Raw genomic sequence first — 13,187 nt, 5'->3', positions numbered from 1 at the left:
TTGTGGCCAAAAAAATTTTGATTAACGATATTATCACGATAATTAACCTGTTAATGTTCCACTACTTTACAACTCTACAGCAAAGTACATATACTTCTGTGTCAGCCACACAAACAATCTACACATCAAATGAATGCTACGCGCTTTCCAAATACGCAAACCATTTTCACCTGCAATCACCTCAATGTTGAGAGGAAAGCCGTTTTTACAGAAAAGCCAAAAATTTGGATTTGGACTTCACTTACCTTTGAGGGCTATGTTTCTGTCAAACATAACTTATTAGTTTAATTCGTTTCGTACAGATCCAGAGAATATAATCCAGTCAAGAAATTATTTCCACCAAATAAATTAAATCCTCCATGTCCAATCTGGTGCAGGAAAGTATTCCAAACGTGAAATCTGCTCCATCACTTTTTTGCATATCTTTTGTTGATTTCAGGCATAATAAACTTCTGACAGCACCAGCTTTCTCCCACAGTGCTAAACACACGTGTTAGCTTCTGAATGACACCAAAGTTGGCCAATGGGTTGTGGGTTACTGGAGCCCCATACAGAGAATCAGTGCTACAAATGACTGAAAGTTTACGCCACGGTTTTCCGTACACACGGAGACGGAGATTGACAAGCGTGTAAATGAAGGCTGTGTCCCAATTTTTTTTAAATGCGCCATTCATAGTACCATTCAAAGTACCCGGCCAAAAATGTGTACTCTTCGGTATAGCTGCCATCTTGCCAAAATGGGACAGCCCTTGTCACGCTGGAAGTAACCAAGTGCCCTTTGACGAACATTTCGAACAGTGCATTTAAGGGCACTTTGGCGAATTGGGACATGGCCGAAGCCGAGTGGATTCAGAAATCCACTGTTATTTTGCGTTTTAAACATGACGAAAAGGACAAAACAAAGACAGTACACTGTGGATGTTTGTACAAGTTATACTAGAGGCATCTCAACCCGGAGCGGTTCGAGGCAAAGAGTGAAGATTCCACAGTGCACTCAGGAGTAGAGGACCTTATTTTTGATGGATTGGATGCTGTTCTTGATCGGTAAGCATTGTTTATTCTGCTATTGACATAATTGTAGGTAAATATATATCATGTGTAATCGTTAGTATTGCTTCTGTGCATTCGGATCATGCACTCTGGCACATTTGTGTTTATTGTAGGTAAAAATATAAGATGTGCACACGCGCTCTGGCACATTCCTGTGGAGAGTTACGGATCAGACTTTCTTTATTGTTGATATCTGGTAGAATATAGTTGAGACAGCGATAACTGTGCTGCCCAATAGGCACAAACGCTAACAAATGTCATTGCTATGATGGAAGACGTGGGGAGGCGCTTGAGATGTAGACATGTTTCTTGCAAGCTCTGTACAGGTCCACTATTTTTCATTTTAATTTAGCCCTGTCTTTGTGAAGTCTGTTTCTTTTTTATCAACGTTGTATGAGGATATATTTTTTGAAAGAGTAGTTCGAAAATGGCAACTCCGGTGACCCGAAACCAGTCAAACAAACATCGCAGCTGCGTTAGCCGCTACTGTACCAGAGACCCTTTAAGGTTACTAGAGACATGTTCACTTATTTTGGTGTCCATATAACAAACAAGGCCGATAATCTTTTTTAAGCAAAACATTTCCCCCTGGTTAATGACTTAGAAGAGAGTATAAAATGCTGGTCTTCTCTAAATCTTTGAATTGCCAGTAAAATAAACACCATCAAGATGAATGTACTCCCCAAATTCAGTGCATCCCAATCTTTGTTCCCAACTCTTTCTTTAAAAATAAAAATTGGATAATATTATCTCCAGTTTTGTTTGGGACCAAAAGCCACCACACCCGAGTAACGACTATCTACAACGACCAAAAGAATTAGGTGGTATGGCCCTTCCGAATTTCCAGTTGTATTATTGGCCAGCGAATATCTGTCCAATTGTTCACTGGTTATATGAAGACCCAAGTGCTGATGCCCCTTTGTGGTGTATTTGGAAGCACGATCCTGCAGTCACACCTCATTAGCTGCCCTAGTGTGGTCCACACTTTCTCCTGATTCTTATCTGTTCACAAAGAACAAACAGGTGTCTGCCACTCTTAAAATCTGGAAACAGCTTAGGAAACGCTATGGGTGGCACTCCCTCTCATTTAGAGCACCTATTCATGCAAATCATATGTACACATTTTTTTCCGGTACCTACATATCCGTGACTTTGTTAGAAAGCTGTACACCCTGTTACCTGCTTTTCCTCCTCAACTAGACTTTGATAATTTGTTGACAACTTTTAAGTCATTTAAAGGGATGATATCAACTCTTTACAACATGTTATCCTCTCTGGATATTATAAAAAACAGGTCCACACTTCATCAGTCTGTGCCAGGCATGGCCTGTTACAATTGTAAAATAGTACAATGAGCTCACTGGTCAAAAGATAAACTAGTGAGGAGGTTCCCCAACACCGATCCAATCTGTGACCAATATAAAATAACAGAAGGTACATGCTTTCACACATTCTGGAGCCGTACCAAATCTCTTCCTGGACTCAAGTGTTGAAGACATTGTCAGGCACATTAAGGCTTCCTGTAGACCTTAACCCTTTCTTAAATATGCACAAGAAAAACTGGATATAATATTTTGATGGAAGCCCGTATCATTACAGCTTTTACTACATTGTAGTTCTTCTGTTTAGCAGGTGGGGCTGTATTGAATGCATGTAAATATTATAAACCTATTTTGTTTCTTTTTATTGCTTATTTATTATTATTATTATTATTATTATTATTATTATTATTATTATTATTATTATTATTATTCATTCATTTACTTACTATTCAGTTTTATTCTATTTAGTTACAATTTTTGGGTGGGAGGGTCGGGTTCTATGGTACGCTAATGTATAGCTCTTGTCATACTGTTTTTTTGTATAACATGAAAAGTGTAAAAAAAAAAAAAAAAAAGTGTCATTGCTATGACAGAGGCCCCCCTTGTGGGCAAACACCAGTACTAACATCTAAACATTGTTTTGAAACTGCAAACATGAGCCAGTCTGGTGCCGTAAAGGCCATTATAATCGTGCGCAATGATCACAATCATAAAAAAAATGCCACAAACCTTTTTTTTTTAATCGCGATTAGTGATGTTATCGGATAACATCCCATCGCTAGATCAGATGGCACACAGGTCTGCACAGCTCATATTCACATCACAGATGTGTCATTTAGTCATGAAAGTCAGGGACTATAAAGTGTAATTTAACTGAACACTATAGCGCCCTCTACCATAAGCGTGAAACATCAACATGATTGGATTCTAAAGAAATTTGGGGACAAAATTGGGTGCATGACAAGGAGCAAAAGAATATATTACAAGCATGGGTCATGTTTCACGATTGGCCAGCAAGGGCGCAGAGACTCCAAAAAAAAAAAAAAAAGAAATGTAAAAAAGTCTTACATGCACATGCATTGCCAGAGACAGCTCAAAAATGTAACCACAGGTGTAGAATTCAAACAGAAACAGAACAGAAAAAAGTACATGGCCACTCCACACAATAGTGCCCCCTATAATTCACCACAACATGACTGATTGCCATGAAACTTGGGGAGATAATTATAGGCCTCAGAACGTACCAAAAAGTCAATTACACCATAGCTGTATTATGCAGGAGGTTGCTGGCTCAAAGCCATGGACCCCCCTCATATGCAGCCATGCAACATTGTTGGCATTGGCATTGTTCTTCCTCGGTTTCTTATTATCATTATTTTTACGCCAAAACTATCGCAGTTTTCACCCCCTGAACATGCTTGAAAAGTCCCACATATGGGTATAGAATCGACCAGCTCATCACTCGAAGCACTGCTCTATGGCAGCCATATTGGATTGAAAATTCACCACTTTTTTTCGTTGCGTGTTTTCAAAAAGTATCTAGTCCCCGGTTTTTGGTCCAAATGAAAATTTGCCACTTTTTCCGTTGCATGTTTTCAAAACGTATCTAATCCCAGGTTTTTGGTCCAAATGAGCTCTGATTTCACTTGCCACAACCAGACACCGACAGTTTTCATAAAACATCCACGTTTTCTCCAAATTCAATGCCGTTCTCCTGTAGCACGCCGACGAAAAAACGCCTTTGTTTCCTGTTTTTTTGATGTCCTGTCACGACCACGAGCATTGCCCTACAGAGCTCACATTCACATCACATATGCAGAATTATGTCATGAATAGAATGCAATATTAATTTTAATCAAAATGAACACTATAGCGTCCCCTATCATAGACGTGAAACGACAACATTATTGGATGGACCAAAAAATTATATTATGGACATGGGTCATTTCTTACTAGGGGTGCAAAGACTCAAAAAAAAAAAAAAAAAAAAAAACTAATTTAAAAAAAATGCCTGACATGCACAGACATTGGTCTAGAGAGCTCAAATTCACATCACACATGTGACATTAGGGCATTAATAGAATGCACTATTAATTGTAATCAAAATGAACACTATAGCTCCCCCTACCATAGTCATGAAACGCCAACATTATCCAATTCCTATGAAATTTGGGGAATCAATTGGTGGCTTCAGAAGAAACAAATGAGAGTGGAGACGGCCAAATTTTGTATGAGGCTGATGTAATTCAAAACAGTGATAGAGCTCATGAAGACAAGCTAAAAAGTGAATGGGCACACTGTCCTATGATGAACAGGAAGTCGGCCATATTGGATTGAAATTCCCACGCCACTTTAACATACGTGTATATGAAACCTATCTAGTCCTAGGTTTTTCATCCAAGTGAGCTCAAACTCCTCCTGTAACATTTATAAAGGTTGATTATCAATAATCATCCAGGTTTTAGAGATATTCATTATGGTTTTTGTGGTGCTTGCCGTCAAAATATCACTTCTTTTCCTGTTTCTTTGATTCCCACTCACGGTCAGATGCATCAGCCTAAAGAGCTAAAATTTTAAACGTTGATGCAAAATAAAACTTTGAATAAATGAGTAAATACTATGTATATAGCGCCTATATGTATATAGCGTCTTGTACACATAAAAGACTGAACATTGTCCGATTGCCATGAAACTTGGGGAAATAATTGTGGGCATCAAAAGGGGCAAAAAAGCACAAGGTTGCTGGTTCAACAGCATGTACCACCACTATAATGCGATGGCCCCATTGCGCTAAAGACACGGTGTGAAGGGGGGCAGATAGTAGCCAGGCGGTGGCCGAGCGGGGGGAATGCTGCACAGGAGCAGTAACTAGCCCCAGGCGGTTGCGTGGGGGGCGAGGGCCATCATCGCCACTTGGGCCTTAAATTTAGTTTTGTTCTTGCACTATGTGCTTCACTTGTTCTTGCCTATCACAGTTTGTCATTTTGCCTGAAATGTTCCACCAGGCCAAGTTAAAGGCCAGATGTGTGGAGAGGCACTCCCCCTTACAGTCAGAATGAGGGTTTATCAAGGCAATTAAAACAATTAATGTTAAGACAATTAAATATGAATTATTATTAATTACAATTAAAACTATTCATTATCAAGGCAATGAAAGTAGAACATACAAGATAGATAAGCTTAATCTCATATTTCCCATGTTTCCATCAATGTATAACAATGAAGAATGGTAAATGCCATGTTATTGTCCTGTTTTTGTATTGGACGGACACTGGTCATCTGTCACAGCTGCTGTTTTAACCAAGCGTAAGTCTTGCCAATGTTCTTTGGCTCTTTAAGAGCCAAAAAACATTGGCATGCTCCAGAAAGCAGTCTTTAGTGAACTGTGGCTGGAGGCAATGGTTCTGTTCACGCTCATGAATCACAGGGAGGAGCTGCCAGCCTGCCCTCTGACCTCTGCATGACCTTGGCATACTGCGACACCAGCTCTACCTTCACCCTGTGACCCTTGAATAAAGATGTCCTGTAGAGGAGAGACAGGGGAGAGGGGGTGGCAGTGGTCCAGGGTGCTAATGCTAAAGTAGCCGTTCATGGGAAGGAATGTTGAATTCTCTCATAACAGTACACGCTGGCCTACAAATCAGTGCTGTCAGTGTTTATATTTAGACAAACACAAGGTTGAGTTACTGTATGATTTAAAGATGCACTATGTAACTTTTCAGAAGGATTCCAATTAGGCCTTTTCAAATAAATACTGACATTACAAGTCAGTTCTAATCCTTCATCACAATTTAACCTCTTATAATAGCTTTGCAGGAAATAGTGTAATATGAATCTAATAAGTATAACAACACAGTATGCCATTAAACTTATCCATCTCCATGGAAACAAACAGCTGGCTATGTTACAGGTCAGATCTACATATTTTATCACTATTTTTGAGCAATAAAAACACCTGTACTTGTTTAGTTGCAAAATAGTTTGATGATATAACTAGGAATTTACCTGTCCATCTTTTTCAGTTCTGATACCGATTTCGATACTATAGCTTTAAGTATCTGACAATACCCGATATCAGCTGATACCACTGCAGGGACTGAACAGAGCAACAACAGCAAGACAAAACTGATCCAAATGTGTTATGTAGCTGCAATTTGTCTCTGAAGCATTTACAGAACAGCTTTGTATTAATAAAAGTTCAAGCCCATCTGCAGATATAGTTCAAGTCTTGAACTATATCTGCAGAAGGATGTCGATTAGTCCTGGACATATCTGCAGCCTGCCCATCCCTGGTAGTGGATCTCTCCTTCACTGTGATTCTCCTTGACATTTCTCTTTTTCCCACTGGGATTCTTGAGTTTTTCCTCGAGAAGAAGGAGGACAGTTATCCATTTGCTTGTTTTCTGTTGATTAATTTGCTTGTCTGTTTCTATGTCATTGTTGATTGTGTAACTTTCTGTTGGTTAAATCAGTTATCATGTTTGGGTTTTATAAAAAGGAATTGAATTGAGTTTGGTATTGGTGATGATATCCAATAACAATTATTCATCAGAGGAAAAAAAAATACATTTGAAATAAGATGCAGTGCTATAGAGTCTGAAGTTGGCCCATTTTGAATCCTTGTTACCCTTCTGGCATACTATTTGTTGACAAAATTCAGAACTTAAAGAGCCATTTTAATGTTCAGATGTTACCTGATCTCTTCAATGAAACAAGATTGCTCCATTCACGGTAATATGGGAGCTGACCTGTCTTCTACTGCCACTCATTTATAAAGGTTGTTCTTTTTATGGCAAATTATATCCAAAATGTTTGGGTGGTTCTTCTCTGTTGGCAGAGAATGCCAGTCAATTTACTGCCCCAGGGCAGCTGTTGCAGTCTACTGGCATAGTCGTTTGCCATAGCTCTTTTGGTCTCTGGTCTCTTGAGTCTAATGCAGTGTTGACCGCAAACTATGAGTGGACATAGACCGGTCAGTGTTTTCTACCCCCATGAGCCCATAAGGTCACCAAACTCCAAAACAAAGCCGCTCTTTATAGAGGATGAACAGTAATCAGTGTGTGCCCAGGGACAGTGGGGCATCATGGGACATCATGTGATAATTTTTCTGTCATTTTGTCCAACCCTATCCAAAGGAAAGTGAGATTTAAGGTCTTTTTTGTTGTGTATCTTGCATATTTTTGATACTTCATATTCTACTGCTGTGTGTGTACAATAATAATACAAACGAATAAATAATCATGATTACATTAACTTTTTAAAGGTCCTATATTACGCGAAAATTCATGTTATAATGTTGTTACCTCATCAAAAACATACCTGGAGTAGGTTTGAGTAACCCTTTATTATTAGTCTGTCTACATCTCCAAAGCTCAAAATGCTCTGTTCCATATGGATTTCAAAAAGTGGTAGTACATTTAGTTCAGTAGAGATTGGCAATTCCAGGTCTGAAATGATTCAAATGATTCTTGTGAAGTTGTATGGAGTTTAAAAACACAGTGGAGCTCATACTGTATTACCACATGATATCACATGGTTGAGTGTTTTCCATTTGAGAGAAAATTCAGCATAAATGTGCAGGGTTTGTGTGTTAAATGTGTGAATGAAACAAAACACAATTCCAGGTATGTTTGTGATGATGAATCAACATTATAACATAGATCAGAAAATAGCATTATGGGCCCTTAAAAGAGAAAGGTGTAGAAGAGAAAATGCTCAGCCAAATAACCCATGCTTACACCTGATTCTTGGCACCAGCAGGAGACACTATTCAAGTGACAAACACATTTTTGCAGCATATTTCCTAAGATTGTTGTAATGACTGACAGAGGGACCAAAGATTCAGAAAAGTTTATTTACAAATACAGAAATGTGAATGAAGGTAGACAGAGCAGACGGTTGAGGGTGGTGTTGTATGCAGTAGTCTCAGAACAGGTTGTGGGTCGCCGAGTCAGAGGCTGGGGTGTTCATACCGGTCGTGGAGAGCTGGGTCGGAGGCGGAGGTGCAGAGTGCTTCCAAGGAGTGGGATCTGGCGAAGAATGAGAAACAACGAGCTGAGTACTAAAATCATAAACGCAAAACTAGACAGAGTCAAGCAGAGCAGTACCATGGTGAATACACAGACGAGTGACAAATAGGTCACTGGAAGGAACGGGTTTGAGCTGTGACACATGGAACGTGGGGTGGATGTGGATGGAAGGAGGAAGTTAAAGGTGTACTGCAGATGGGATAATGATTTTTGTGATTTTAAAGGGCTCCAAGAAGCGAGGAGAGAGTTTCTGGGAATCTGTTTTGAGTGAGATGTTTCTTGAGGAAAGCCAAACTGACTGACCTGACTGATATTGATGAGCGGGGGAGTGGTGCCGCTGCTGCCTTCATCTTGGCCCCAGATTGAAGTAGGGCTGCCCTGGTTCTTCTCCAAATCCTGCGGCAGCGTTGGAGGCGGTGTTGAACGGAGGGGACCACCAGATCCTTTTTCTCAGACAGAAAGAGTGGGGGCTGGTAACCTAAGGAGGCTTGAAAAGGGGATAGGCCGGTAGCAGAACTCACCAAGGAGTTGTGAGAATATTCAATCCACGGCAGGAAGGTGCTCCAGGTAAAGAGACTGGAGGAAACGGCGCAACATAGTGCAGTCTCCAAGTCTTGGTTTGCGCGCTTCATTTGTCCATTAGTCTGGGGATAAAAGCCAGAGGTAAGACTCAGAGATATGCCCAGACCCTCACAGAAAGAATGCCAAACTTGTGCCGTGAATTGCGTTTCTTGGTCGGAAAGTATATCCACAGAAATTCCATGGAGTCTGAACACATATTTGATCAGCAGTCTCTTTGGCGGTTGGAAGTTTCAGCAGGGTGAGGAAATGGGCTGCTTTAGAGAACCGGTCAACTATTGTGAGAATGACTGTGTTACCTTGAGACGGGGGAAGACCAGTCACAAAGTCCACTGCCACGTGTGACCAAGGGCATTTTGGAACATCAAGGTTGGAGGGCAGCGAATGGGAGACCTTGCCCCTGGCACATACCTTCCATGCCAAAACATAGGCCCTGGTGTCCTTGTTGACAGTGGAGCACTAGAAGTAATGTCTTAGCAGAGAGACTGTTCAGTTGACTCCAGGATGGCAGGCAAATTGTGAGCAGTGTGGGTAGCATCTGGAACGAAGGGTATCGGGACGACCATTACCTGGATCAGGCTGAGTGTGTTGAGCCTCCCGGGCCAGACCAGTTTCCTAGCGAACAGCAGCGACCACACACACAAGTGGTATGATTTGTTCTGGAGTGGTAGAGTGTCCTCTTGGAAGAACTGACATGAAAGTGCATCTGGCATGATATTGCGGGACCCTGGACAATGCATGAGGATGAAATTAACGCTAATAAAAAAAAGCGACCAGCGGGCTTGCCGTAAATTCAAAGGTTTGGCTGATTGTGTATAAGCTAAATTCTTATGGTCAGTCCAAACCAGGAAAGGATGCCCAGCACACTTCAACCAGTGACACCATTCCTCCAAGGCAAGTCTAACCGCTAGTAGTTCTCGATCTCCCACACTGTAGTTGTTCTCTGCTGGTGTGAGACGATGTGAAAAAAAGGCACAGGGGTATAACCGATTGTGTGGGTCAAATTTTTGGGAGAGAACTGCCCCAATCTACCTCAATGATGAACAGGTGAGAGGGATCAGGCTGACACAGGACTGGAGCAGACGTAAACAGATCCTTCAGCTTAATGAAGGCAGACTGGGCTTCTGGGATCCAGGAGAATTGTCGAGAGGGAGAGGTGAGTTTAGTGAGGGGAGCAACAACACTGCTGAGGTCTCAGATGAAATGTTGGTAGAAGTTAGCAAATCCAATAAACCTTTGTAACTGTTTTCTGGTTTTGGGTGTAGGCCACTCAGTCACCCTCCGGGCTGGCCTTCACCGGTCCACACCCCATTATAAACCCCAAAAAACTGACCTTGTCTGCGTGGAACCCGCATTTCTCCGCTTTCACATAGAGCTTGTTTTCCAGGAGTCTCTGGAGGACCGGACAAAAATGGTGCTCCCGTGGGGTCTTAAAAAAAAATTCTAAATATCTTCCAGATACACAAACACAAAACAATTAAGAAAATCCCTTAGCACGTCATTAGAGCTTGGAAAATGGCTATAGCGTTTGTTAACTCAAAACGCATTATTTATTTATTTATTTATTGGTTTATTTGACAGGGACAGTGTACATTAATAGCATTGCTGCAAATGCACCAGAATTAGCCAAAAGGCTATTTTTCATCTGTTGTCCCTGGACAGATGGCAAACCTGTCACATGACGAGATACGAGTGTTCCAGTGGAGTTTTGAAGGCTGTTTTCCACTCATCCCCTTCCCTTATGCGCACCAAGTGATAAGCGTTTCTAAGGTCTAGTTTAGTAAAGAATGGTGGCCCTGTGAAATGGCACGAAAGCGGAGTCAGTGAGTGGCAATGGATATTTGTTTTTAACAGTTATATTGTTGAGACCCCTAAAGTCGATGCATGGCCTCAATGTTTTGTCCTTCTTGGCCACAAAGAAAAATCCAGCCCCTAAAGGTGACAAGGATGGGTGGATTATACCAACGTCTGCCATTTGGGTTTGGAGAGGTTATATACAACTGCAGGGCAAGGGGGCACCGGGCAGGAGTTAGATGCCACAGTCATAAGGTCTGTGGGGAGGAAGAGACAGTTTACCAAAGAAATCCTCAAGGTCATGGTACGCGCTCGGCATATAAGATCAGACTTGTCTAACTTGTCCAGTTAGCATTGCAAAAGGGGCTCCACTGGGACACCACCCCTCTAGCCAAGTCAACAAGGGGGTTATGTGTGATTTGCCAGGGATGACACAGAATAAGTGGCGTTGTGGGAGCAGAAATTACATAAAATTGCCTGGTTTCATGGTGATTACCCGACAGGACTAGGGAGACGGGCTCGGTGATATGTGTTACCCTGGCTAGTAGCCTCCCATTAAGAGCTAGGGCCATGAGTGGTTGCTCCGGTGGTTCCAATCCAACACCAGACCTCTCGGCCACCTGCTGGTTTAAAAAGTCCTCCTCCGCCCCGGAGTCAATAAGAGCCAAGACTGGTAAGGTAAAAGTTTTAACGAGTGGTATCGAGCAGTTGTGTTTCTTCTCTGGAATAGATTGCTGGCCGACCAGTACTCCCAATCCTACTGATGAGCACCCCCTTTTGACCAAACTGGGCACATTGCGATGAAATGTCCCTGCCTCCCACAATCCAGGCATGTTCCTCCACAGTCAGGTGTGCTCGGCCCAGCTGCATCGGCTTCTCTGGCAGGGCTGTCGCGGGAGGCCGGTTGAATTGCTGTGAGAGGACAGGACAATTCACAACATGGGGTGGCGAACAGCGTCTCTCTCTTTGACGACTCTGCAGGCGATTAGCAATACGGTTTAGGAAATCAGAGATTTAAGGTCAGGTGTGGCTTCTCCAGAAATTAGTTTGTCCTTTAATTTGTCGCTTAGTCTTTTAACAAAGACAGCTCTTAATGCACTGTCAGTCCAATCCACATCTGCCGCCAGTGTCCAGAACTCGATGGTGCATTCTGCCATGGATCTGGCACCTTGAACAAGACTCAACAGATGAAGAGAGGCCTCAGCTTGATAGTGTGGGTGATCAAAGACGAGTTTAAACTCTTCCACAAACCCATCATAAGTCCCATGGTCTAGCGCGATGTTAGAGAATTTAGCCTCAGCCCACTGGAGTGCTCATCCCCTCAATAATCCACACATGTACCGCATCTTAGCTGAGTCTGATGTCAAACAGGCTGGAAGTTGTTGGAACATAGAGGAGCATTGAAAAAGAAAGATACGGCAGTGGGTGGGCTGACCTGAGTATGGGTCTGGATCGGTGCTGATTGATTCCAGGGTACGTGGTGCCGCAGTAGGTCCAGAGACTACGGCAGTGGCCACTGGGGCTGAACACTGAAGAGTGAGTAAAGCGGAAACCTGGTTGGCAAGCTGATTGACTTGTTGGGACAGGGTGTGGTTGCATTCGAGCAGAGTCCGGATATTCTGTTTGTGTTGTTGATGATTATTCCGTGTTGTAAAAATGCCCGGTGTAGCGTTTGATCAAGCCCTGAGTCCATGTTGGCCAGATCGTTCTGTGGTAAAGACTGACGGGGGGACCAAAGATTCAGACTTCGGTAAAAGTTTGAACAAAGTTTATTTACAGACACAGAAATATGAATGAAGGTAGACAGAGCAGACAGTTGAGAGCAGTGTCGTATACGGTAGTCTTGGAGCAAGTCGTGAGTTGCCGGGTCAGAGGCTGGGGTGTTGGTACCGGTCGAGGCGAGCTGAATCTGAGGCTGAGGCGGTCATTCCGGTTGTGGAGAGCTGGGTCGGAGGCGGAGGTGCAGAGTGGTTCCAAGGAACAGGATCTTGCGAAGAATGAGAAATAACGAGCTGAGTACTGAGATCATAAATGCAAAACTAGGGAGGAACGAGAATCTTCGCCCAGCTCCAGACAAAACACAGAAGGGAGGGGGAAGGACAGCACAAAAACACAGGGCAGACTGGGGTCTTGACACATATACAATATTGCATGTCCCTATTTTATTTGTCTGGGTGTATCCTGTATCTCATATTATTGGTGTATTTTGTTGTGTGCAGATTGAGAATGTGAATGCCTGCCTCAGTTTCCTGGATGCCAGAGGAGTGAATGTACAAGGGCTCTCAGCTGAAGGTAAGAGCAACAGTGTATGATTAAACTTTTTGAATGTACAGGAAATTTTGCATCTAACCATCAACCATTTAAAAATTGGACTAAAGACTAGGCTACCTAAGGTGGAATCCATCCTATCTAG

The 13,187-nt window shown here is 42.3% G+C and overlaps 1 protein-coding gene across 5 annotated transcripts in view; it reads left to right on the top strand.

Annotated features, from left to right (window-relative positions):
* Nucleotides 1-13,187, top strand: part of nav3 (neuron navigator 3) — a 460,146-nt gene that overhangs the window by 161,227 nt on the left and 285,732 nt on the right. For all 5 annotated transcript variants that reach the window (XM_055225660.1, XM_055225659.1, XM_055225658.1 and 2 more), the window contains exon 4: nucleotides 12,994-13,066. In XM_055225660.1, coding sequence (XP_055081635.1) covers nucleotides 12,994-13,066 — 73 coding nt within the window. The remainder of the gene's footprint in view (nucleotides 1-12,993; nucleotides 13,067-13,187) is intronic.

The sequence above is a fragment of the Periophthalmus magnuspinnatus genome, chromosome 12 (genome assembly GCF_009829125.3).
Source record: "Periophthalmus magnuspinnatus isolate fPerMag1 chromosome 12, fPerMag1.2.pri, whole genome shotgun sequence".
NCBI lineage: Eukaryota > Metazoa > Chordata > Actinopteri > Gobiiformes > Gobiidae > Periophthalmus > Periophthalmus magnuspinnatus.
Note: the sequence above shows the minus strand (reverse complement) of the source record. Positions and strands in the feature narration are given on the sequence as shown.